Source organism: Schistocerca americana, chromosome 5 (genome assembly GCF_021461395.2).
Source record: "Schistocerca americana isolate TAMUIC-IGC-003095 chromosome 5, iqSchAmer2.1, whole genome shotgun sequence".
NCBI classification, from domain to species: Eukaryota; Metazoa; Arthropoda; class Insecta; order Orthoptera; family Acrididae; genus Schistocerca; species Schistocerca americana.
The window spans coordinates 175,689,669-175,716,827 of NC_060123.1; the positions used below are offsets into that span (position 1 = coordinate 175,689,669).

General features: G+C 40.3%; 1 protein-coding gene across 4 annotated transcripts in view; it reads left to right on the top strand.

The window, feature by feature from the left end:
• LOC124615313 overlaps window positions 1-27,159 on the top strand; it is a 254,126-nt gene that overhangs the window by 164,536 nt on the left and 62,431 nt on the right. For 3 of the 4 annotated variants that reach the window (XM_047143103.1, XM_047143104.1, XM_047143105.1), the window contains exons 6-10: window positions 5,115-5,357; window positions 16,727-17,196; window positions 22,625-22,742; window positions 22,841-22,882; window positions 23,642-24,070. In XM_047143103.1, coding sequence (XP_046999059.1) covers window positions 5,115-5,357; window positions 16,727-17,196; window positions 22,625-22,742; window positions 22,841-22,882; window positions 23,642-24,070 — 1,302 coding nt within the window. The remainder of the gene's footprint in view (window positions 1-5,114; window positions 5,358-16,726; window positions 17,197-22,624; window positions 22,743-22,840; window positions 22,883-23,641; window positions 24,071-27,159) is intronic. The other variant, XM_047143106.1, reaches the window with a different exon arrangement.

Consider the following 27,159-nt stretch of genomic DNA (forward strand, 5'->3'; position numbering starts at 1 on the left):
AGGGTGTCTTCCCACCTTTATGTGGTCCTTCCTGTCGCCATGGTACTTTAGGTACTGACTCAGTGACATCCTCTCTCATCAGCTTGAGCAGTAGAACAGTGCCCCTCAAGGCTGTGTTTTTGGTATGACTATCTTTCTCATCACTATTAATAATATCACATCAGTACTTAAAGGTTCTGTCCAGTGTTCTTTGTCTGTTGATGACTTCTCTGTCCTTTGTTCCTCATCAAGTCACGCAACAAAAACTTGTTACTTGCAACTAACTCTTCGATGGTTGTATGAATGGTAGGAGAAGAGAATTTTTAAATTCTCTACATCTACATCTACATCTACATACATACACTGCAATCCACCATATGGTGCGTAGTGGAGGGTACCTCATACCACAAATAGCATCTTCTCTCCCTGTTCCACTCCCAAACAGAACGTGGGAAAAATGACTGCCTATATGCCTCTGTACGAGCCCTAATCTCTCTTATCTTTTTTTTGTGGTCTTTCCGCAAAATGTAAGTTGGCGGCAGTAAAATTGTGCTGCAGTCAGCCTCAGATGCTGGTTACTAAATTTCCTCAGTAGCGATTCACGAAAAGAATGCCTCCTTTCCTCTAGAGACTCCCACCCAAGTTCCTGAAGCATTTCCGTAACACTCGCGTGATGATCAAACCTACCAGTAACAAATCTAGCAGCCCGCCTCTGAATTGCTTCTATGTCCTCCCCCAATCCAACCTGATAGGGATCCCAAATGCTCGAGCAGTACTCAAGAATAGGTCGTATTAGTGTTTTATAAGTGGTCTCCTTTACAGATGAACCACATCTTCCCAAAATTCTACCAATGAACCGAAGACGACTACTTGCCTGAGAGGCTCTCAACTGAGAGGCCAGGGTGTGTTATTTTTAACTGTTCTCATTCTGTTTCAAACTCTCCTAAACTGAGGATGAGGGGACACTGTCCTTAATTTTAAAGAAACAGTGAAATTTCTGGGTCTCACATTTGACTATAAACTTATATGGTTGCAACACCTTAGAAACCTGAAAAGACATTCACTTGAATGTATATTGAAGGGTCTGAGTCAAAATTCATGGGGAGAAGACTGAATGTGTCTGACTAGTTTTGCAGAGCCTTCAACCTCGGCTTGTTTATGATTGCATGGTTTGTGGATCTGTAACGCCCTCTTATTTAAAGGTGTTTGATGTGATGTAGCATGAAGGACTTAGGATGGCCCCTGGGCCATTTAGAACCAGCCCCAGACCAAGCCTCTGTGCTGAGGCTGCTGAGCCATTGCTTCATTTCAGGCAACAACTTCCCATGGTACGACAGACCTATAAATCAACACCCACACCAAAAACACCTATATTCCCTATCATTGCTTAGGTTTTTCATAATTGGCAACTAGCAATGAGCCCTATGAGACTCATGTGAAGGATTGCCTTTTAGAGTTGAGTGTGGTTGATTTTAAAGTTTTACACCAAGGTTGGAGCAGATCACCTGGGCTTCTGCAGAGGTCCAGAATTATTTTAGGTTAATGAATCACAAGAGAGACTGCATAGAGATGGGGTATTTACTGCAGAGCTGCATGCTATGCTGGAGGCACCGGAGCAGACGAGGTGTTTACCGGGCAAATAGTTTCTCATCTGCTCTGATTTTCTTAGTGCCCTACAGTCTTTGCAGCACAAGTACTAAGCAAATAAAATGGTCCAGCTCATACATGATCAACTGTATTTCCTTTAACAATGGGGGAAGTGGGTATTATTCTGCCAGGTATTGGGGCATGTGGGACTTGAAAAAGCGTACAAGCAGACCAGACCACCAAGGAGGCCTGCAGGGAACATTATATGACACAGTGTGCCATTTCCCTGCAGGCTGCCATTTCACTGCTGTGTCAGAGATCCATGCAATTAAGAGGAGTAATGGGCAGTGAGGGAGGATAAGTTGTGGTTGGTGAAGTCAGTGGTGTGAGCACAAAAGGACAGAATACTTGTCACCGAGTTGCTTGTCATTCGTAAATGTACTCCCATTGTTGATCAACAGTACTGAGAAGTTTGAACTGGCTGATGTTTGAAGATCCAAATTATCTCAAGGAAAAATGCTTGAGAAATTTTGGAAACCTAGTTTGAACTGGCTCATGTTTGAAGCTCCAAATTGTCTCATGGAAAAATGTTTGAAAAATTTTGGAAACCAGTTTCCTCTTTGGAACATTACAGCATAATGTAGCTACAAACATGGTATTCACATATAAACTGTGAATACGGGTTAACATTCGTCAGAGCATCAAGAGTGTTAAAAAAGTAATGCTATTTTCCATGCTCCAGTTCATGAAGTGATTAAAAAACGTTTCATGATAGTGTACCTTGTATGTTTTGTACATATTATGTTATGTCAAGTACATATTTTGAGTGCCAGTGTAAATTTAAATTTAGGTCTATGTTGTGAAAAATTTAACATTTTACCTTTATGAAAGTAAATTAATTTTTTGGAATTTTTGTTAAGTACAATACTATTTACTGAAAACATTGAGGCTAGAGACATAGTAGAGCATTTTTTGCAATATGACAAGATAAATTCTCCCTGTTATACTTCTGCTGTGTTAGTATCTTATGTACATCAGAAATATATTTGTTTATAGCTTGCAAAATGTTTCTGGTATTATCAACCCATTAGCACTACTAACCCATAACCAGAACTTGCAGGCGCCTTGAAAAATGTTGAAAATTATAATAATGCTATAAGAGCAATAGATGTCACCCATAAAAACTTTGCAGTAACATAGCTGTCCACCCTACCCAAAAAGAAAAAAAATCCACTAAGATGTTATAATAAATACTGGTAATACTGTATGATTTTTTGATGTCTGAAATGTAATTTCTGTAGTTTCGGTGCAAAAATAATAGGGTATATACCACCAAATTGCTACAGAAAAGTTCTTCCCCTTCTAATTATAATACATACATCAAGAAAAGTTTTGCATCACCCCAGATCCCAGAACTCCTGACGATAGGCATTGACTGTGGATATTGTATCACAGACACAGTTCCTTTGGCTGTTCAGAGATGTTACTAAACCTGCCCAAAGATGTAAACAACCGCGTATGAGCAGTGCCTATTAGACGGAGGGGGTCCTTCAGGCGATCAGCTCCAGTCTTTTCAACAGGAAGGAGGTACACGGCTCGTGTTGTCTGTAGTTCAACCATGCCTAGATGGTAAATGTTGCGGTTTGATCGCGTCTGTATTGTTACGTTGTGCCAGGAAGGGCTCTCAATAAGAGAAGTGTCCAGGAGTCTCGAAGTGAACCAAAGCGATGTTGTTTGGGTATAGAGGAGATACAGAGGGACAAGAACTGTTGATGACATGCCTCGCTCAGTCTGCCCAATGCTGCAATGGATGACTGCTATCAATGGATTATGGCTCGGAGGAACCCTGAAATCGATGCCACCATGTTGTGCAACCACAGGATGTCATGTTACAACAAACTGTGCACAATAGGCTGCATGATGTACAGCTTCACTCCCAACATCCATGGCGAGGTCTATCTTTGCAACCTCGACACCATTTCAGCGTGGTACGGATGGGCCCAGCTACATGCCAAATGGACCGCTCATGATTGACATCGCATTCTCTTCACTGATGAGTGTCGCGTATACCTTCAACCAGACAATCATCAGAGACATGTTTGGAGGCAACCTGGTCAGGCTGAACGCCTTAGACACACAGTACAGTGAGTGCATCAAAGTGGAGGTTCCATGCTGTTTTGGGGTGGCATTATGTGAGGCCAACGTATGCCGCTGGTGGTCATGGAAGGCGCCATAATGGCTATATGATATATGAATATCATCCTCTGAACGATAGTCCAACCATATCGGCAGCATATTTTAGAGGCATTCGTCTTCATGGATGACAATTCGCACTCCCATAGTGCACATCTTGTGAATGACTTCCTTCAGGATAACGACATCGCTCGACTAGAGTGTCCAGCATGTTCTCCAGACATGAACCCTACTGAATATGCCTGGAATAGATTGAAAAGGGCTGTTTATGGACGATGTAGGATAATGGAATGTAGTCGAATTCAGTCGGGTGATGCTGAGGGAATTAGATTAGGAAATGAGACACTTAAAGTAGTAAAGGAGTTTTGCTATTTGGGGAGCAAAATAACTGATGATGGTCGAAGTAGAGAGGATATAAAATGTAGACTGGCAATGGCAAGGAAAGCGTTTCTGAAGAAGAGAAATTTGTTAACATCGAGTATAGATTTAAGTGTCACGAAGTCATTTCTGAAAGTATTTGTATGGAGCATAGCCATGTGTGGAAGTGAAACATGGACGATAACTAGTTTGGACAAGGAGAGAATAGAAGCTTTCGAAATGTGGTGCTACAGAAGAATGCTGAAGATTAGATGGGTAGATCATATAACTAATGAAGAGGTATTGAATAGAATTGGGGAGAAGAGACATTTGTGGCACAGCTTGACTAGAAGAAGGGATCGGTTGGTAGGACATGTTCTGAGGCATCAAGGGATCACCAATTTAGTATTGGAGGGAAGCGTGGAGGGTAAAAATTGTAGAGGGAGACCAAGAGATGAATACACTAAACAGATTCAAAAGGACGTAGGTTGCAGTAGGTACTGGGAGACGAAGAAGCTTGAACAGGATAGAGTGGCATGGAGAGCTGCATCAAACCAGTCTTAGGACTGAAGGCCACAACAACAACAACATGGACAATGTGACCCACCAACCACTCTCAGGGATCTATGCCGAATCACTGTTGAGGAGTGGGACAATCTGGACCAACAGTGCCTTGATGAACTTGTGGATAGAATGCCAGGACGAATACAGGCATGCATCAATGCAAGAGGACATGCTTATGGGTATCAGAGGTACTGGTGTGTATAGCAATCTGGACCACCACCTCTAAAGGTCTCACTGTATGGTGGTACAACATGCAATGTGTGGTTTTCATGAGCAATAAAAATGGCGGAAATGATGCTCATGTTGATCTCTATTCCAATTTTCTGTACAGGTTCTGGAGTCCTCAAAACTGAGGTGACGCAAAACTCTTTTTGATGTGTGTATGAATTTATCATTGCTCTGTGCTTCTAACAATATTTTCTTTAATTGTTCAGGATCACCTGTGCGGACTACAGAAATAGATTTTGCACAGTACACCCAGCGAAACATGAGTGCTGATGTTACTCTCTACTGGAGAATTTTTAAGGAACAGAAGGAACTGGAAGCTGTTTTGGTTGTCAACGGTACCAGTTGGGTGGGACTGGGTTGGAGACCTCGCTCTCTAACCGCAACATGCCGCAACTTCCCAGAAATTAAGGATACTGTCATTGTGACACCACCAGTCACAACACCTGCAGGTGGGTTATCAGATCCTGTACACATTACTATAAGCTCTGTTGTGCATGGTATCCATAAATACAAGATATAAATTTATGTTTTCAAACATAACTGCATTTGTCTGTTATTGGAGTTGATAATGTAGGAAAACACTTACCAAATAGTGGAAGTGTTGATTCATCAACAGGCACACACAAAACAGGAACTTGCTAGCTTTTGGAATAAATCGTTTGGCGAGCTAGAGTACACACACAGAGAGAGAGAGAGAGAGAGAGAGAGAGAGAGAGAGGACTAGAGTACAGTGGGTAAAGGGGTGGGGGTGGGAGGAGAGGTGGGAAGCAGAGAGAATGGTTGGGGAGGGGTAGCTAGTGGCACAGAGGGGAGTAGTAAGTTTGGTGATTAGGAATGTGGAGAGGGAGGGGTGGGAGGTACATACATACTGGAGCTGCTGAGGTGTGGCACATGATGAAGATGAAAGGGAAGTGCGGATTAGAAGGGGCTGATAGGACAGAGGAAAGGGAAAGTGTTGGTATCCCTGTCCTCTGCCCTGTCACCCCTTTCTAAATCTGTGCCTTCACATCATCTTCTTCGTTTGCCACACCTCACCAGCTCCAATACCAATGTGTCACATGTCTAGCCCATGCACTTGCCACCCCTCCCTCTCCACATTCCTAACCACCAAACTTATTATTTCACACTGAGCCACTAGCCACCCATCTCCAACCTCATTCTGGAGTGTTGTACTGCCCATTTAAGCCTGGCATGTTACCAATGATTGACTCCATACGATACTCCACTGGTGGCTCTGTTGGTGATAGTTCGATTCAGTTTCTGATAGCATATCGATTGCTTCACTGTCTTAGCCTATCTTGACATTGGGTGAGGATACAAAATCCGCACCGATGATTCTGAAATGGTGATAGCTGCGTACTGCTATCACTGTGATACAATGCTGGTTTAGCCTTGAGTCTTCAAAATTGGTGTCTCATCCCATGGTAAGGGGTCAAATTCAATAGGTTCTTGTCCCCATTTCCTCTTGCTGGTGGGTGGCAGTGGATCATTGCGCCGAGGACAGAAGTGGCACCTGTGATAGAGGCAGTGGTGGTGCTGGCTGGACATGAAGGTACTTCTGGGGCAGCATGGAAACTATTCCTGTTGTGGTGCAAGTGTTCTGAGTACTAAGCTCTTGCCTGGCATGTAAGTGATTAGACAACGTTCAAGTTTTACATGATTTTAATGTTTGGAATGCCTTTTAGTGCTGGTGATTCCAAACATACATGGAAACTTTTTTTCCATAATTGAGTTAAGGGATAATTTTTCGTAGTAAGGATTGTGCTTCCTGATGTTGTGAGAACTGGGAAGTGATCAATGGCATACAATATTCTGTCTTGTGAGTTTTGGACCACCTTTGCTGAGAATGTGGTCTAAATATTCATCACTGGGTTGGACAAAACTTCATTTGATCAGTTAACATTTTAAGCTATTAATATGTAGCACCTGAAACAACTTTCGTATATTCTCAGTGTGTTGCTCTCATGGGTTTTGTGATGATAATGTCCGCCAGGAAACTGATGTACTGGGGATGTCCTGCATCATCTATTCTATGTACCAGTGGAAAGTTCCAGTTATACTGGTATAGCTGAAGGAGAAGTGTTTACACCAATACATACCAAACAGTGTAGTTTTACCATAATTCTCTGTGACTGCTCGTCTGACAGTAGCTGCAAATATGTGTCACCTGTGTCTATCTTAGAGAAGTATCAGCTACTGTTGTCCACGTCTTGTTGCGTCAGTTACTGTAGCAGGGCAATTTTCTGCTGATACTGCTTCTACTATTTTTCTATTTTCCATCCACCTTCTTAGCTGAGTGGTTACGGTGTTTGCCTCCCATGCAATTTGCTCGGGTTCAATTCCTGATCGGGTTGGAGATTTTCTCCACTTGTGCACTGTGTTTGTCCTCTTCAACCATTCATCATCACTGACATGCAAGTCACCCAGTGTGGTGTCGCCTGAAATAAGACTTGCAATTCGGCAGCCAAACTTCCCCAGATGGGGCCTCTGGGCCATCAACGCCACAATATTATTTCTTTTTTTCCCCTAATTTCTCACAAATTTCAAGAAATACAGGTCCATCTTGGCCTTGACACTTTATTTTGTATTATTAATAATTCCAAATGATAGCCTTAATCGCCAATTGTGTGTTAATTCTGACCCACACTTTATTTTACGAACAACAGTTACTCACAAGGGTTAGTACACGGTATTTAGAATTACATTTTGAACCAAATCATCACATGCTAGTTGCCAGTCCATTGAGTTACAATCTAATCTAAATGGTGAGAAATGCAAGTTTCATTAATACGCAAGTGGCCACTGTCCAAGAGAGAAGCCAAGAGAGCGAGTTTGAAGCTAAATCCAAATAATACAGTTGATCAACTGTGGGCAGCGGAAAGGCTGGCAAGGAGGGCAGTACGTTCATCCAGAGAGTGACAGTTGATCCATCACCAGCGTTTGGTTCCCCATGATATAGATACAATGCTGGTTTTGATTTGATTTGATCTGATTAATTTCATCTCATAACATACAATATTCAGATCTTGTGATCTGTTGTACTGGAGACATGTCAATATATAATTTTATGGATTTAGTTTACAGACTTAAAAATAATAACAAATATAGTTATCAAACAATTTTTTAGCTGTACAACACTTTTTTTTACAGAGATGTTAATTACCCTGCTTAAATTATCACCTCATCATTCATAAACTCATTCACTGAATAACAACATTTTTCCACTAACAGTTCACGTAATTTTTTCTTTAGATGACCAATTTCCATGCTCAGAATATCACAGCCCTTTAATTTATTGTATATTTTCATGCTCATATATTGAGGAGTCATAGAAATAGCTTTAATTGGTGTGGAGGAAGCATAAAATTTTGTTTTTGCCTAGTTGTGTAAGTGTGTTTGAAGTAGCATGAAATTTTGTTTTTGCCTAGTTGTGTAAGTGTGTTTGAAGTGAAATTCTTTGCAAAGTTCAACTTTGTTGCACAGGAAAATTAGAATTTCAAAAATCCATAGTGATGGGACAGATAATAGATTTAGTTTTTTAAACAATGAATGACATGAGGTTCTTGGATGTGCAGCACACATCTTCCTAATGATTCTTTTTTGAAGTTTTAATATCCATACCATATAACTTGAATTACCCCAAAATACTATGCCATATCTGATGACACATTCGAAGTAACTATGGTACACAATTTTTCAGCTGCCCTTGTCTATTACGGCATGTAACATTCCCATTGCAAAAGAAAAGCTATTTAGTTTGTTAACTAAATATTCTGATTGTGCCTGCCAGCTTAAGTTTTCGTCCAAGTTTAGTCCTAAGAATTTCAATGTGCTTGCTGGTTCTATTTTCTCATTTTGTATATAGGACATAGATCTCACTTGGATTAGATTGTTTTGTTTTGAATTGTGTGAGTTGCATTTATGTAATGTTTAGTTTCAGACCATTTGATTGAAACCAGGCTTCCAGAGAATCCAAAGTGTTTACAACACAGTCAGCAATTTCTGCAAATTATTTTTTTCAGTCAGCACTGAAGTGTGATCTGCAAATAGGACTGACTTTGCATTGATGTTCAAGGGTATAAATCATTTATATAAAACAGGAAGAGAATTGGTCCCAAAACCAAGCCCTGAGGAATACCTAGTGAGATATGAGTAATTTGCAGAGTTAGATGTTATTATAACTCTTTGCTTCCTGTTTGTCAAATATGAGGTCAGCCACTGGAGGGCACTCCCACTGATCCCATATCTCTCTAATTTATACAGCAAGAAGGAGTGATTCACTGAATTGAATGCTTTGCTTAGGTCACAGAAGATACCTGCAACTTTGCTGCTGTTATCCAATGAGGAGCTAATTCTTTCAACAAATGAGTTTATTGTGTATAAGGTACTTTTTCCTTTTTGGAAACCAAATTGATTTTTATCAATGATATTAAATTCTGAGACAAAATTTAGTATCTGTGTTGCAGCAAGCTTTTCAAATAACTTAGAGAAAAATGACAGGATAGAAACAGGTCTGTAATTTCCAATTTCTTCTTTTGGACCTTTTTTGTGTACTGGTCTTACTTCAGCATACTTCAGTAACTCTGGGAAGCACACTTGCTTCTATGGTAACCATCAGTTGGTGGTGGCAGCACCAGTAGTTTGTCATCCACCCTGGCACCAGTCCATCTCAGTGTCAGCAGGGCTTAGCAGAAAGACATTTTTTTCTAAGTATCTTTGTGCATCTTGGTACATTTATCCATCATCTCTCCTGCAGAGTACTTAAAAATTGCCAACCTTCACTTTTGAGCACAAGGAAAAGCCTGATGGGGGCAACATCAGGAAGGCAAGGGGTGTTCTCAAAATTATTGAACCCTACTGCAGCTAAATAATGTAACTATCTTTTTATTGTTATTTGGAGTGGTGTTATACAGCTGAATTTCAATCTTGAGTTAATTATCTGGGAACTGAGCTGATATGCTTTGGCACATAATATACAATGAAGGAAGCAGCCTCTGTTGTGTTCTGCAGGTAAAGTATTTTCAGAATGGTCCAGATGGACCTCTAATATTTTACCATTGACTTCTTTTTTTTTTACCATGATATGGTTGTGGGACTGCAGGAATAAAGCCGTAGTTTGTTAACTGTAACACTTACATTCACACAATGAAAGCTGCCTCTTCCACATTTATTTTAGAATACTTTGCATTAAGAAACAAAGTGCACTATATACTGCTTTGTCGAGAAGTGTTATACAAATAAAAAGTGCTTGCTTACTTCAGCTTCTGATACAGTCATGCAGACCACTGATGCAGATGGACTTAAAAGTTTCTCTGTCTGGTGGTGTGACACATATCAGTCTTTTACACTAGTGTACACTTCACAGCAATATTATCTTCATTGTCTAGCAGAAGGTCAGCCTAAGCAGGTAACAGCTTGGATCATGGAAGTTAGTGTATGGACTTCAAGGGCTGGAGACATTGTGTTAGAAAACTTAATCTATGCACCAATCTCTTGATTCTAATTAATAAACACTTACAGTAAACTGTGATAGGGGCAGCTCTAGGTATTTGCTGTACTTTGTGCGTGGACTGGCGTAAATGTGCACAGAAGCAGGTTGCCCCTTGCCCTCCAGCTACTTCATATTGTGGAACTTACTTTGTACAGTTTGCACTAATCAGTTTCATTATTCTGCTGTTTCTACCCTTTCTAGCATCTACATTTTTCCAGGTTTGGAATAACAAATTACTGTTGTATTTCAGGCCCAATCTTTACTTTCACAGAGTGGCATATGGGCTGATCAGTCAGCAAAGTCAGGAATGCAATTTTTTGTGCAGCTTATAGGTACACACAAAAATAAATAAAATCATAGGATTACACACAGCTATTAGAACCACAGGTTCCTTCTTAAAGATAGAAAAGAGGATTTATTCACATCAGGTGATGTTAAAAGCTTGAGCTTCAGATGAGCAGATTGTTGTTGTTTATAACTTGCATTTAATGGCTTCCATAACAGAAATGAGTTGGTTAATTTTCAAATGTTCTTTGCCTGACTACTTCCCTTGATTGTCTGCCAGTGTAGTTATCAGTGAAAGCAGATATTTGTTGTCTTTTTAATGGTGAGGACTGGTATGTTTTGTCTAAGAAGTGCATTAAAATGCCACAGACAGAAGTAGTATGCAGGAATTGATATGTCAACAAAATAATCAATGTTTGAAAATCTAGTGTAATTGGATTGATAAAAAATCTAGTCACCAAGCGGCAGCAGAAGAATACATATATAAATGTTCTCAAACTGTGCAAGCTTTTGGAGTTACTGGCTCCTTCTTCTGCCAGAAGAATTGCATGGAAAGAAAGAGGGAGGTAGGAAAAGGACTAGCAAGGTTTAGGAAATGGGGAGAGGTACAGAAAAGTCAGCTACTCATCTCATCCAGTAAGTCTCCCCTGACCCACTTAATGACCTACATATATTTGTCATTAATATGTGTTTTTTTGTGTACTTTGTTTTTGTTCTCTGTTTTTGTATTATGGGTATGTAATTTGCTTTGCCTGTTTATTATGTTATTATTATAACATCAAGTTTAACACATATATTTCAGAACGACACAACACATATAAACCACAGAGTAAGTTGACAAGCAAGACATGTGTACACATTAGCATTCGAATGAGCACTGAGTCCCAGTCTAGCGGCCGCTGCTCAGCTGGCCGCTTAGGTGGTGCAGCTGCTGCATGGCTGGCAGACAGCGTCGCACGTAGAGGATGTGCGTAATTGTGCGGCGGCACTTTGAATGATCGGGGAGTCACAACACTTTTCCCCCCTTTGAAATTGTTGCACTGGTCTTGATGGAGGTGTCCTGGAGATGGCTAACGTCCATAGGCGTTGTTTGACTCGCCGTAAAGTCTCGAGGAGGAGGCTTCCCGTACGGACGGAAGTGTCCCCGATGATAACGGGTCGAGATGACAGGAGACGTAGGGGTCGAATCTGCTGGGGCCCCATGCACCAATCTGCCCATTGCGGCAAGTCCAGTTGATATGACAGGAGACATGGGCGATGTGTCGGCGTCCGTTGGAGGAGGAGGCGAGTAGATTTGCTCTGACAGAGGATGGTCATCCAGTTCCTGCATGGACACGTCTCCTGGTGGCGTCCGTTCTTATGCTGGCATCGAGATGATGGTGAGAGGGCTGCGTTGTGAGTATTGAGAGATGCCAAGATCCCGAGCATCAGGTAGAGCCAAAGGTGGTGTAGCGGCATTCGGAACAGGCGTTGCTGGCACACGAGGCCGAAGCTGGTCTGAATGACGCACTGCAACACCCGTGTCCATCTGGATTTCATACAGGCATCTGCCACGGTGTCTTAAGATGCGGCCCGGGCTCCATTTTGGCCGCCTGCCATATCCCCGTACCCAGACGAGTTCGTCGACAGTGAACCGGCCAAGTGAAGGCACCAGCGGCCGTGAGGTAGAAGGCTGCAGAAGATGAAGTAGTGTGCAGGGCTGTCGGCCATGTAAGAGCTCAGCCGGGCTGTGGTTGCCCATGGGGCTGAAACGGTAAGATGCCAGAAACTGGAGGAGCGCATCATCAGCAGCAGAAGAAGTCAGAAGTTTCCGCATCTGAGCCTTAAATGTGCGGACCAGTCGTTCAGCCTCACCGTTGTATTGTGGATGGGACGGCGGGGCCGTGACATGCATAACGCCGTGCCGAGCACAAAAATCCACAAATTCAGAAGAGGAAAATTGCGGACTATTATCAGTATCAAGAGTAGAGGGGAGGCCTTCCAAAGAAAAAATGCGGGCGAGAGCACTGGTGGTTGCCGCGGTGGTAGGCGACATGCAAGGGACAATGAAAGGAAAGTTAGAGTAGGCGTCAATTACAAGGAGCCAAAAAGTACCTAAAAAGGGTCCCGCAAAGTCAGCATGAATGTGCTCCCAGGGCTTCTCAGGCGAAGTCCACGGTGACAAAGATGACTTCGGGGCAGCGGCCTGTGATGCAGAAGGGCCGCAGGCAGCGACCATGTGTGCTATTTCACAGTCGATGCCAGGCCAGTACACATGATGGCGCACCAGAGATTTTGTGGGAGACACACCCCAGTGCCCTTGGTGAAGGAGGCGCAAGACCGAAGCACGCAAAGACGCAGGTACCACAACACGTGGCGAAGCATTGTCAGTGGAGAGGAGGATAACACCAACCCTAGCCGTGAGGCAGTAGCACAAAGCATAATAGTTCCGCAACGGATCAGAAGTCTTAGCAGACGGGCTATCTGGCCAACCCTTCTGAATAAAGCGTAAAACCCGGGAGCGGGTAGGGTCAGAACCCGTAGCAGCCACCAGCCTGTCCCCAGTTATGGGGAACCCGTCCACAACCCGCTGCTCGGCAACATCCAGGTGGAAACACAAAAGTTCGTCCCTGTCAAATGCCTGATCAGGACCCATGGGAAGGCGAGACAGAGCATCAGCATTTGCATGTTGCGCCGTTGGCCAGAAATGAATCTCATAATTGAAACGATACAAGTAAAGAGCCCAACGCTGGAGGCGGTGTGCAGCCTTGTCGGGAAGTGACGTTGATGGATGAAACAAGGAAACAAGTGGTTTGTGATCCGTAACAAGATGAAATTTTGAGCTACAGAGAAAAACACCAAATTTATGACGAGCATAAATAATGGCCAAAGCTTCTTTCTCAATTTGAGAATACTTTTGTTGGGCATCCGTGAGCGTTTTGGAGGCATAAGCAATGGGTTGTTCCGAACTGTCAGAAAAAAGGTGAGCAAGGACTGCACTGACCCTGTATTTAGAGGCGTCTGTGGCAAGAACAAGATGTTGGCCAGGTCGATAAGTAGCCAGGCACGGGGCCTGTTTCAGCATAGTCTTCAATTTCTGGAAAGACGCTTCGCATGACGCGGACCAATGAAAAGGCACGTTTTTATGCAACAGGCAATGCAACAGCTGAGCCACCGAAGCTGCTGATGGTAAAAACTTGTGATAGTATGCTATTTTCCCCAAGAAGGCCTGCAGTTCCTTAACAGATGTAGGGCGAGGAAGGGCATTGATCGCAGCAACAGTTTGCTGAAGCGGACGAATACCATCCCGAGAGAGTTGAAACCCCAAGGACGTGATCGATGCCTGAAAAAATTGTAATTTCTGAAGATTACACTTAAGACCGGCAGTCTGTAAGACATGAAAAAGTGTGCGGAGGTTTTGAAGATGTTCTTCAGTGGTGGAGCCAGTGACAACAGTGTTGTCCATGTAATTGATACACCCAGGGACAGGGAGCAGTAATTGTTCCAAGAATCGCTGAAAGAGAGCAGGGGCACTAGCAACCCCGAATGGCAAGCGTTGGTATTGATAGAGGCCGAAAGGCATGTTAAGGACCAGAAACTGCCAGGAAGCAACGTCGAGAGGAAGTTGATGATAATCTTCTGACAGGTCAATTTTAGAAAAATACTGGCCTCCAGCAAGTTTAGTGAACAGTTCTTCAGGACGGGGCATTGGGTAAGTGTCGATGAGGCATTGAGCATTTACAGTGGCTTTGAAATCGCCACAGAGACAAATATCACCATTTGGCTTAGCAACGACAACAACAGGAGAGGACCACTCACTGGAAGTGACAGGAAGCAAACCCCTGACGTAGTGAGACAACCCAACTCCCGTTTTACCCGATCACGAAGGGCCACAGGAATGGGCCAAGCCCGAAAAAACTTAGGCCGAGCAGTGGGTTTGAGCGTGATATGAGCTTCAAAGTCGTTTGCAAGGCCTAACCCAGGAGAAAAAAAGGACGAAAATGTCAACAAGGAATCCAGTTGAGCGTTAGGAATAGCATCAGAGACAATATTGACAGTCATCTATGGAGAACCCAAAAACGCGAAAGGCATCGAAACCAAAAAGATTTTCTGCATTGCTCTGGTCGACCACAAATATGGAAACAGTGCGAACGACGGATTTGTAAGATACCTCAGCATTAAACTGTCCCAAGAGAGAAATCTTCTGTTTATTGTACATTCGTAATTGCCGAGTAACAGGTGGCAGGAGTGGAGAACCCAAATGAAGATACGTCTGAGAATTAATTATAGTGGCAGCAGAACTGGTATCCACTTGCATGCAAACATCTCGACCAAGGATTTGGACAGTGAGGAATAACTTCCCTGAAAGGGAAGAAGTGCAATTGACAGACAACACAGAATCAGAATCAGCGTCATGTTCATGAACATCATGTATGCGGTCGGATTTGCAAACGGAAGACACATGACCTTTCTTTTTGCAATTGTGACACACAGCCCAACGTTGGGGACAATCCTCACGTGAATGTTTCGTAAAACACCGCGGACATGAAGGAAGTTGCCGGGGGTTTTGCTGCAGTTTCTTAGCGGGTTGTTTACGGCTAGGCCGAGGCTGCGCGTGGGAGCGCACTGCAGCCACGTCGGCCGGCGGGGATGCGCCGCACGCATCTTCAACAGCGCACAGAGGTCGTATTTCCCCGACATCACCCCACGCCTCTATTTGCGCCCCAGCGGAGCGAGAAATTTCAAAAGACTGCGCAATGGAGAGAACTTCATCTAGAGTCGGATTCGCCAACTGAAGGGCACGTTACCAAACTTCTTTGTCGGGTGCCGGCCGGATAATAGCGTCCCATACCATGGAATCGGCATAGGAGTCTTTGTGAACGTCAGTAACAAATTGACACTTTCGACTGAGGCCGTGAAGTTCAGCAGCCCAAGTGCGATAGGATTGATGTGGCTGTTTTTGACAACGATAAAAGGCAACACGAGAGGCTACCACATGCGTTTGCTTTTGAAAATAGACAGAAATGAGCACATTTCAACAAAGGACAAAGACACAGGATCCTTCAAAGGAGCCAATTGTGACAACAACCGATACATTTGAGATGAAATCCAGGAAAGGAACAGAGACTTACATGGTTGTTCGTCCGTGACATGAAATGCCAAGAAGTGCTGTCGAAGACGTTTTTCATAATCAGACCAGTCTTCCGCCGTCTCGTCGTAAGGAGGAAAAGGAGGTATAGCCAATGACGAGAAATGCCCCGCATTTGACGCCGCGATAAAATCGCGAATCGCTGCTGTTAGAAGCGTTTGCTGTTCAAGGACATTTTGCAATAGTTGCTCGACAGTAGCCATGGAACCCTGTGGGTCAACGGTGAAAAGGAAAAATCCACTACCTCGTCGCCAATTGTTATAACATCAAGTTTAACACATATATTTCAGAACGACACAACACATATAAGCCACAGAGTAAGTTGACAAGCAAGACATGTGTACACGTTAGCATTCGAATGAGCACTGAGTCCCAGTCTAGCGGCCGCTGCTCGGCTGGCCGCTTAGCTGGCGCAGCTGCTGCATGGCTGGCAGACAGCGTCGCACGTAGAGGATGTGCGTAATTGCGCAGCGGCGCTTTGAATGATCGGGGAGTCACAACAGTTATCATGTGTTACATGTAAACATTCTAATGACAAATTCTATATCACATGTGTTACCTTTTGGATGATGAATAAAATAAATAAATAAATAAATAATAACGCTCCCATTTACTAAATCTCACCAGTCCTTTTCTTCATCCCTGTTCCTTTCCCTTCAACACTTCTACCAGAAGAACAAGCCATTGGCTATGAAAACTTACACATTTCCATATCTTTTATGTAGGTTTTCTCCTGTCACCATTTGGTGATTAGATTTTTAATATGTCAAATTATATAATACATGGGAATTGGTTATAACAATACTTTTCAGGAACTGTGTCAGGCACTGTTCTATTTAGCAATGTGATGAATGATGAGTGTTTATTTATCTGCCATCTACTACCTATCTCAGGCTTATCTTGTGTGTAAACAGCTGAACCAGAACCAGAACCTAGCAGTGAGCCAGAACCATCCACTGAGCCGGAACCAACAAGTGAACCAGAACCTTCGGCATCGAGCACAAAGCCTACATTATTTCTTCGGAAACCAAAGTTAGCAAACACAAAACCTCCTGGTCTCAGAAAATCAAACACTACAGCAGCTCCAGAACCAACCAGTGAACCAGCACCAAGCAGTGAACCAGCACCAAGCAGTGAACCAGAGCCCAGCAGTGAACCAGAGCCCAGCAGTGCGCCTGAACCCAGCAGTGCACCTGAACCCAGCAGTGTGCCAGAACCAAGCAGTGAACCGGAACCAAGCAGTGAACCGGAACCAAGCAGTGAACCAGAACCCAGCAGTGAACTAAAGCCTACTGCTAAGCCAGCACCAAGCAGTGCATCCAATCTTTCTGATGTGTCACAGACAAGTACAACTCAGCAACCGTCCAGAAATGTTACCAATAAAGTGAGTGTTATTTGAAAATTTTAGTCATTACTAGAAAATACAGTAGCCAAAACACATTGAGTACATGAGGTACAGTTTGACAAAAAAATTGTACTGTTATATAGAACCTTGTTGGCATGCTAGAGAAGTTAATGGTTTGTGTGTTTGTGTGTTTGTGTGTGTGTGTGTGTGTGTGTGTGTGTGTGTGGCCTTTAATAAAATAGTACAGCATTACAGAAATCAGTAATTTCTGTGAAATAATTGTATTAAATACATTTTTTTAAATATTAGAACTACGTCCTAATCTATACTCTGCAAACTTCTGTGAAGTGCATGACAGAGGCCTATCCCGTTGTACCAATTATTCATGCTATCTCCTACTCATGTATTTATCACAGGAAGAATTATTGCTTAAATGCCTCAGTGCTTACTTTAATTAGTCTAATCTTGTCTTTGCCATCTCTATGAGAGCAATATATTGGGGGTTGTAATACTCGTATATTCCTAGAGTTGTCACTTAAAGTTGATTATAGAAACTTTATAAGTTGCCCTTCTCTGGATGGTTAGCATCAGTGTTCAATCTTCCACCAGCTCAGTTCTTTCAACATCTTAGTGACACTCTCTCATGGTTCAAACAAACCTCTGACCATTTGTGCTATCCTTTTTCGTACCACTCAGTATCCCCTGTTAGCCCTGTTTGGTATACGTCCCACACACTTGAGCAATGTTGTAGGATGGATTGCATGAGTGCTTTGTTTGCAGCCTCCTTTGTAGACTGATTGCATTTCCCTAGTATTCTACAGCTGAGCTGCAGTCCACCATCTACTTTACGAATGACTGAGACTATGTCTTAGCTCCATTTCATGTCCCCACAAACTGTTACATCCAGGTATTTGTATGAGTTGACCAATTCCAACTGTGACACATAAAATATTAAGGTTGTAGGATACTACATTTTTTTAAATTTTTTTTTATGGTGCGCACGATTTTACATTTCTGAACATTTAAAGCAAGTTGCCAGTCTTTGCACCAATTTGAAATCTTATCAAGATCTGACTGGATATTTGTGCTATTTTTATTGGACAGTACTATAGAATAGATAACTGCATCACCTGTGGAAAGTCTGAGGTTACTATAAGTATTGTTCACAGCCTAACTTACGCAAAACATGAACAGCAAGGATCCCAATATAGTTCCCTTGGGCACACTTGAAGTTACTTCTACATCTGTTGATTACTTTCTATCCAAGATAACATGCTGCATACTTCCTTTCAAAAAATCCTCAGTCCAGTTAAAAATTTTGCTGTTTACCCATACATTGCACTTTTGATAATAAGAGTAGGTACAATATTAAGCCAAGAGCTTTTCAGAAATTGAGAAATACTGCATCTGCCTGACTGCTTTCAGTGTGTCATGTGAAAAAAATATGATAGATAATACAACGTATTGTAATTAATTTTATTTTGGTTGACAAATGCTCAGCCTTTTACGTAAAGATCTAGAATTTTTCAAACTTCTTTCTCTGTGTATCGGTAAATTTTAGTCTTCAAATTTAGCCATTAACTATTTTATTGTGTGCTTTTCTCTTCTTTATGTCTTAAGGTGAAGTTGCAAGGGCACTTTCTGGTTTTTCAGACTGACATCCCTAGAACTTCACTTGACTTTTGCAAACAGTTCAAAGTCATACAGCATCTAGACTGGAAATAGTCATGACAGTGCATGTTCAAAGTTTGATTTTTTCACAAAATGTAAAATTCATACTGTTGTATTGTCATCATGTAACATCAAGCAGTGAATGCCCAACCTTGGCCTATGGCAAAAATGTATAAACAACTGGTGCAGGCAGACTTAAAAATTTCTCTCTTTGTGAAATACTCAATTATTGAGATAATATACAAGGTCACTAGATACACCGTCACAGAAAATTTTACTTCAAAAGAAAGATGCACTTAACACGATGAAGAGGGAGACTGAAAACATTATTTTATCAATTGCTTTTCTTGATTATAGCAGTATATACAGATTTTTTTTTAAATTGTCACTGAAATGCCCTTAAATTTGATCTGTCTTATACGTCAGTAGCATGTAACATCAATGGGACTGTTTTTCTTTTATTAATGTAAGAACAGATGTAACAAGAAAAAGGAAGATTAGGGTGTAATACCTTCATTAATTAGTTCATTAGAGATGAAACCTAAGCTTGGGTTAGACAAAAGTTTGGAAGGTAATCATCTGTTTCCTTTTTAAAGTAACAATTACAGCATTCTCTGTTAGTGATTTAGGGAAGAATGACTGGCTGGGGATTTTCAGCCCCCTTTACCTGAATGTAATTCTAGCAATTTAACTACTGTACCACCTCACTTGGTGCACACTGATGCAGTCTTGTCACTGTTTATATTCACAGGTATCAGGTGATTTTTTGTTGCAATCAGCATTGCAGCTGGTTGAGTATTTAGAGGTTCCTGTGTTTTCCTCCATGTAAAACACTAATCTTCTTTTACTATTGCTTTCATTGTGACAACACTATTATTACTTAATGAACTGTAAGGATGTTCAGGAACTTCTTTGCTTGCTGATAGAATGTATCTCTGAGATTATGAAATTCACCAGACATTAAATGTAAGGACTGAATCCAAACTTTTTATTTAGAATCATATTAAATTTTACCATTCTGAGAAGGCAAGATTTTTTAATTTAATCCATAATGGACTGCACCTTTGAGGGGTGTGACTGACAAGTTTCCAACATCTGTCATTAACTTATTAAATGCTCTACATGTTTCAGTCTTCACACTATAATCATCATTATGTGGGAAATTATTTAAGTTAGCCTTTTGTGCTTTGTGAAATGTACACTGTCCCTTTTAAACTAGTAAGGAACATCTTACACTGATCTTTATACCAGCAAATTCTGTAATTCACTCTTCTTTCTCAGCATGCCAAACATTGGTGTTTTTCCTGGGAAGCATCAACTTAGAAGTAAAAATTAAATTACCTCTCAATTTGTATATTATGTAATTCAACAGACATAATTGTCAGTGCCACTGATAAAACACTTAAAAAGAACATGCCTGACATTCAGAACAATATTTCCTTCTTCAGAGTGAAAGGCGGGGTGTAGTGGGAGGTTGAGAAAGTCGGGCAGGAGCAGGATCTCACATGGAGAGGAACCTACTTCTTTTTTTTATTTTTATTTATTTTTTATTTTTAGAAAGGCAGATGATGGGACAAGTGTAAGGGAATGTAATTGGTTGAAGGTAGCACACTACATACTAATGTACTATCTTACTTTCAAAGATGATTGAAGAAACAGAGTGAGAAGTAAAAGAGGGAAGCAAAAATAAAAAAAGTTGAATAATGCAGTTAAAAAAAGGAGAAAGAGGAAAAGAGAGAGGAGATGTTTGTATGTATGTATGGAAGGATAGCTAGCTTGTTAGATATCCATCCATATAGCAATTAGTATACAACTTGAGTAGTTTCTCATGTTGAGTGCTTGTGGGTGGGTCTGTAAAGCAAACGCTACAATGGGAACTGTTGTAGGTGAAGACTGTTGGGACATAGTTTGACAAGGGTGTTGTGCAAATTAGGAGAGTGACAGCCAGCAAACAGTGGATGGTGTGGGAAGCATATCTGGGAGAGACCATCTCATTTCAGTGCTCAAATTCAGAAAGAGTGATGCATTGGGGCATTAAAAAGTCTAGATGGTACTGGATGATGAGTAGGATGCTTATGACACTTTTGAAAGAGGAGCAATATTGGGTGGAGAGAGGGAGAAGGAGACTGATTGAGAGATGACTAAGCATTGAAGAATTTATTGTTAGAACAGATAAATTTACCATAAATACTTAGACTGTAGGAAAGGAAATGTTGACATGGAAGTGATGGCAGCTGTTGAAGTGGAGATACTGTTCTTTCTGGTTGGTTTGATGTGGACTCATATTCGAATTTCATCCTCAGTGATGTTGAGGTCAACAACCATGAAAGTAGCTCTGTTTTTGGAGAAGGGTCAGGTGAATTTACTTTAGGCAAAGAAGTTAATGTGGTTTGAGGCACAAAAGTGTTACTTTTCACTGAGAGCTCAGAACACAAGGATACATAATTAATCCCCTCCCCCATTTTTGTTTTGTTTGTCTGGTCCTCACAGGTGAAGCAGTTGTTGGTAAGGATGAAATTTCCTATTGTGACAATAAACAAAAGTGCTAAAGGACTTAAGAGGTCATGTTGATGTGGGATGTAGGTGTAAAGGAAGATCACATTGGTGCTGAGATAGAAGTTTTCAAAGGAGTGAGAATGGATTTGAGATGTTCTAGGAAGGGGTTGGTGTCTTTTATGTAATGTGGGAGACACTTTCTTTTCAGCTAGAGGTGTTTGGTTGGAGGTTTGAAGACTACTGCTACAATCGTATTACTAGGGAGGTTGTGTTTCTGGTAGAAAATGGGGGTGCATCTGTCAGGAAGGTAGCTGTGAGCCATCATGAAGGCCCTAGAGTTCTTAACAGCCTTTGTTTCTCTGTCTGTAAGGAAAGAGTGGGGTCATTATGACATGCTTTTGCTTGTTACAGTGTGTAAGAGCAGACAAAGTCCCACTGCTGCATTCTGTCATGGTCAGATATCACAACAGTGGACCCTTTATTCAGATAAAGGATGCTGATGTCAGTCTTCTTTCAGAAGACACAGGGTATGCTCTTTCCTACATCTTTGTCTCCCTCCTCATTATAGGTGCATCCTTCTCAATCTAGAATGTGAGTGACCTACCCTCTGCCACTTTTCAACCTTCTCTCTTTCATTCCAGGAGTGGTAATGAATTGTTGCAAACATTAGGAGTATTATTAACCAATTTATCTATCAGCTGTACTGGGAGTTGTGTCTATTGAAGGTAAATGATGGCCAGTCTTTCTGCCTCTTAGTGATTTAACAGCTCCCTCATTTCTTAACTGAATTTATATGTTTTAGTCAGTTAACATTAAAAATAGTTTGTTGGGAATGTGGTGTAAAGATGCATTTCAACTGGAAGAAGTAAAATTACCTGACAATATGTGCTGATTTAAAAATACATTTGAATCCAGAGCTTTCAGAATTTTCAAAACGAATTCTTTAGAAGGTTAAGGAAGGTACAGGAAATGAAAAGAGTAAAAGCCTTAGTGCTGAAGGGAAGGGAGAATCTTAGCACACACAAATTAACTGCAAAGCAACAGTAACTGTGGAATAGCATTAAGGATATTAAACTCTAAATAAAATATTATTGGATGCTGTGTTCAGTTAACTACTCTAAAAATAAATTTAAATCAAGCCATAATATTTATGAGTGCATATGGCAATTTAAATTCAGCATGACACTCACAGATATACCACATTTGTTTATGTTTGGTTACTTTTCGTTCACAAGTAATGTAAACAATTATATTATTAAGGAATTCATTACTACTTTTTGTTCTAATTGCTTTTCTTTAGGTAGTGTCATCAAGAGAAACAAAACTGGAAGAAATTCCTGAATCAAGTACTGTCCCAAGTGACCAAGGAATATCTGTCCAGAAGACAAGTGTATCTTATCGAGTCAGTGCCAGAAGAGGTACATGATACAGTAATCACTATTAATTAAATCCCTTAAATAGAATATGCAAGAATTATTAAATGTTTTTGTATGTTTATTTTTTCCTTCCTTTTCAGGTCGCCGGAAGAGAGAAACACCAAATGTAGAACAGTCTCCAGGTAAAATGCACAATCCTCCCTACAGTGTAATAATTTTCCATTTCAGGATAAATTTCTGTAGCAAAGAAATAAAGGCCATTTTCTGTGTGTTAATTTCAACTTATGTCTGTAATCCATTGGTGTATAATATTATTGATCTAAACTTGCTGCAAAATAATATATAAAATAGCTCTGGTCTTGGATTTCTTCAGAGCAGCAAAGTTAAGGTAGGGAACACAAAAAATACACTAAAAGTTCAGATTCCTGTTTGCTTTTGGAATTTCTCCTTTATTTTATGTGACTGAACATAGTTTTGATTATGTGGTCTCAGCATCCTATGTTCATAGTTTATTAAAACATTTTATGGAAACTATGGCACATTGCTCTCTTTTGAAAACTTATTTTTTAAGCATTTTGATTTTTTTCATGTGTCTTTTATTGCGGTAATCTTAACATTAAATTTAAATTTTGTCTGACCAAAATTCGTGAATTACTCTTAAAGCATGCCATATGTGTGCAACAGTAATTAATTTTTCTAAGCAAAACTTCGGTATTTACAAATCTTGCTGTAACTTTCCTGTGATACAGAAATAGAATCTGTCAACCAGTTATACACAGCCAAATATGTAAATATTGTTCTACTGATAGATCTTCTGTTCCTGTAGTATTTCGTTGTTGATCTTGAACCATAAAACACTGCTTTCAAGCTTGTACTGTAAGGGCTAAAGGTGGTTGGTGTTTTCTGTATATCTCTGCACTGCACAATTTCTCTTTCATTAGGCAAGACTTCTGTGCAAGGACAACAGTCTGCCTCTCAAGAATCAAGGCCAGGAACATCACAAGGTCCTATTCAAGCTACAAAGCCTGCTTTCCTGCTTAGACCAAAGCTTGGATTAAATGCTTCAGCCCATCCTGAACCTAGTTCTGAACCAGAACCCAAATCTGAGCCTGAACCTGGTTCTGAGCCAGAACCTAGCTCTGAACCAGAACCTAGCTCTGAACCAGAACCTAGCTCTGAACCAGAACCTAAATCTGAACCTGAACCCAGTTCTGAACCTGAACCCAGTTCTGAACCAGAACCCAAATCTGAACCCGAGCCAGCTTCAGAGCCTGAGCCATCATCTGGGACTGGATCCAAAGCAAAGCCCAAGCTTGTGCCTACAAGCAGTGGGAAGCCTTTTTCTGCACAGGCTGTGCCACAGCCTCAAGGTAATAGATTATGTAGTAAACTCTAACTTAAAGTAGAAAACTCTAACTTAAAAACAACTGCTTTGAGTTTTTCCCCTTGAAGGCAACCTTATTGTATACAGCATACAACAGTTAAAACATTTACTTGTAATTCAGCATGTTAAAATATTATTCACCTTGGTAATAGAAAATGCATATTGCACGAAATCTTCTGGTCTTGGGATCTCTTGACATTTGTACACATCAAAATATAAGACTGATTCTTATGCCATAGTGACACTAAATATTTGTTTGGAGGTAATAACAGAACATTTTGATAAATGTGTTGAAACAAAGAATAAGCAAAAACACTCCTGACAAATTTTACTCCTGTGTACTTTATATTTAATTATCAAATAATACAGAGAAGGGGGGACTATCTGTATCCGTCACTTAGTGAAACATCTTGTACACATATGCCAAGCATGTACAGAGTTATGCAGGATGATAATGTGCAGCTTGTATCACAAATATTGTTAAATGAAGCTAAGTAAGACATTTATTAGAAGTGAAAATACATTAAAGTTATATGTACAAATATTTTGCATCAATATACATCAGACAGATGCTGTATGGCAGTTATTCTTGCAATTCATTTTTTGGGTGTACATGTTGTGTTCCTGATAATAATCTGTGTCAATAATAACTTAATAGTCTTAGACATGATCATTTTTTGTACATGCATTTACAATGATATCTTGCCAAACGTATAATGGATACACACACCACATTGCACATTGTATACTGTTACATAAAACCTATAATATATTGCAGTACATAAAAGGAGAACTATCAATAATGCAGATAATAAATCCTTGAGTAAGTATAAACATATTTCAGTTAACAACTATTTCAACCTGCCCTTAAAAAGATTGCCATGGAGTTACTTTATATTATTTAGCAATCTACTATAAAACTGCCCTATAGCTCCAAGAGGACTGTGATCTGTAGCTTGTTTATTATTCAGTATCGTATGATAATCACAACTAGTTCATTCATTGTAATTATGAATGCTTCTGTTCATTACACTTATTTCATCATTCTCTTTTGTAAACACTACAGTGTTAAGAACATCCAGTGAACACACAGTTAGTTAATTATAATTTTTGAAGCAGTCACTACAGAACTGGCACCTGCTTATATAAGCAGCTATCCTAACTGCTCTCTTTTGAAGCCTGAATATGCTATCCACTTAGGCTGTGGATGTGCCACACCAAATTTCAGCACCATATTGCAAATACGGATTAAAAAACATACTTGTTTAAGACCAGGAGGAGGTATATTTTAGAGGTATTATAGTGAGTAAATATTGCAGGTAACCTTTTTACAGATGTGGCTAATATGCTATGTCTATAGAGGATGTTCATCAATCACATTGCCTAAAAACTTAGTTTCTCAGATGTTTCAACTGTAGACTGGGATTCAGTATGACATTTAGTTCAAAGTTGTCTCCATTGCTTTGGAATGCTAACTGCTCACTAGAACCACAGCTAACCATCAGTTATTAATACATACAAGAAACAAAAATGCCTATGAATACTTCTCTGGGGGACTCCACAGCTGAGAGTTTTGTATGCTGATTTTACTGTTAACAGCTTACTTTCATTCTTATAATACAGTTCTGTACACTGTCTTCTGTTTCAGAGATAAGAACTTAAAATCGTTTGTGCTGGTCCCCTGATACCACAAGTTTGTAACTTGGATAATATTACTGCATGATTCCCAGAATCAAAGACCTTAGAAAAATCTAAAAATGTTCCAATGACTTTTTTTCCTTTATGTAGTCTGTTTAGCAGTGCATGGGAAAAATTTATTCTGCTGTTATTGTGGACCTTCCTTTTCAGAAATTGTGCTGCAAGTTGTTTAATAAGTTTTATTTACAGGAGAAAGATACCACTCTTTCAAGTGATGTACCAAGTGTTGAAGTCTATGAAATTGGCCTTCGATTCTTTACCTCAGTGGTTGCTCCCTTTTTATTCACTGACCACATCTCAGTAAATTTTAAAAGCCCCTTGGGCAGTTGAACTGTTTATTAAATGCGTTATTGCTTTTATTAATTCATTTTTGCATTCTTTAAGTGGTGTAGATGATATGGAATCCCAGTGAGTGGATGTTTTTATTTTGAGTTTTGAGATTATTTTCATGACTTCATATTCCGTCATACTTGTTAGGTACAATGAATTACTCATTTTAACTGAGTTTAATTGTAATGTTGGTTCATCAGTTTCTTCTATTCATGCATTACTGAAATTTTTTATGAAAGCCTCAAATACTATCATGGGCTCCCTCACCAGCACTCCGTTTTTCTTTTAGTGCTTTGTTACTGCAGCCTGAATACTCTTTGCTTTCACATTCTCACTACAGTCAAGACTGTCTTACTGACAGTACTGAATTCACTTCTCTTTTCAGCTAATAGTTTGTGTTTAGAGTCTTCAGGGACTTCCTATACATATTTTTGCTGCTTTTGTACTTTGTTAGGAAGTATTGCAATTTTGTATCTCTGAACAGCACACATGAGTCATCCATATTTTCCTTTAATTTGTCAGTTTTGGGAGGAATTTTAAGATTCTTTGTGTAATCTGATTTCCTTAATTTTTTTACTACTGGACATGCCCACTTAAAATGTGGTTATATGTTTCATAGAAATGGCCCCACTTTTCATTAATATCATCAGTTTTGTATATCTTCTGCTGGTTTCTCTGTGAAAGGTTCTCCTTAAGTTTGTCATGGTCATTTTTTTTTATAAGAGAATAAGTCACTGTGCAGTAGCAATATAAAAGTCAGAATACCGAAGTAATTTACATTATAGCTTAAATAGTCAATGTTCACATCTACTATTATTATAACCTGTTTTTTGTTTGTCGATAGTTCATCCAGAAATTCTTCTAAATTGCAGAAGAATTACTCTACATCACCAATCAGTGTTTTTACACTCAACATTTCTTACATAAATGTGTTAAGGGGCATGGATATAAAACATATATTACTCTCCTTTACTCTAAATGCCTAAGAGTTCACCTTACTTTGTTCTCTTAAATTTCCACTTGTGTTTATCAGTGAGGTTTAAAACC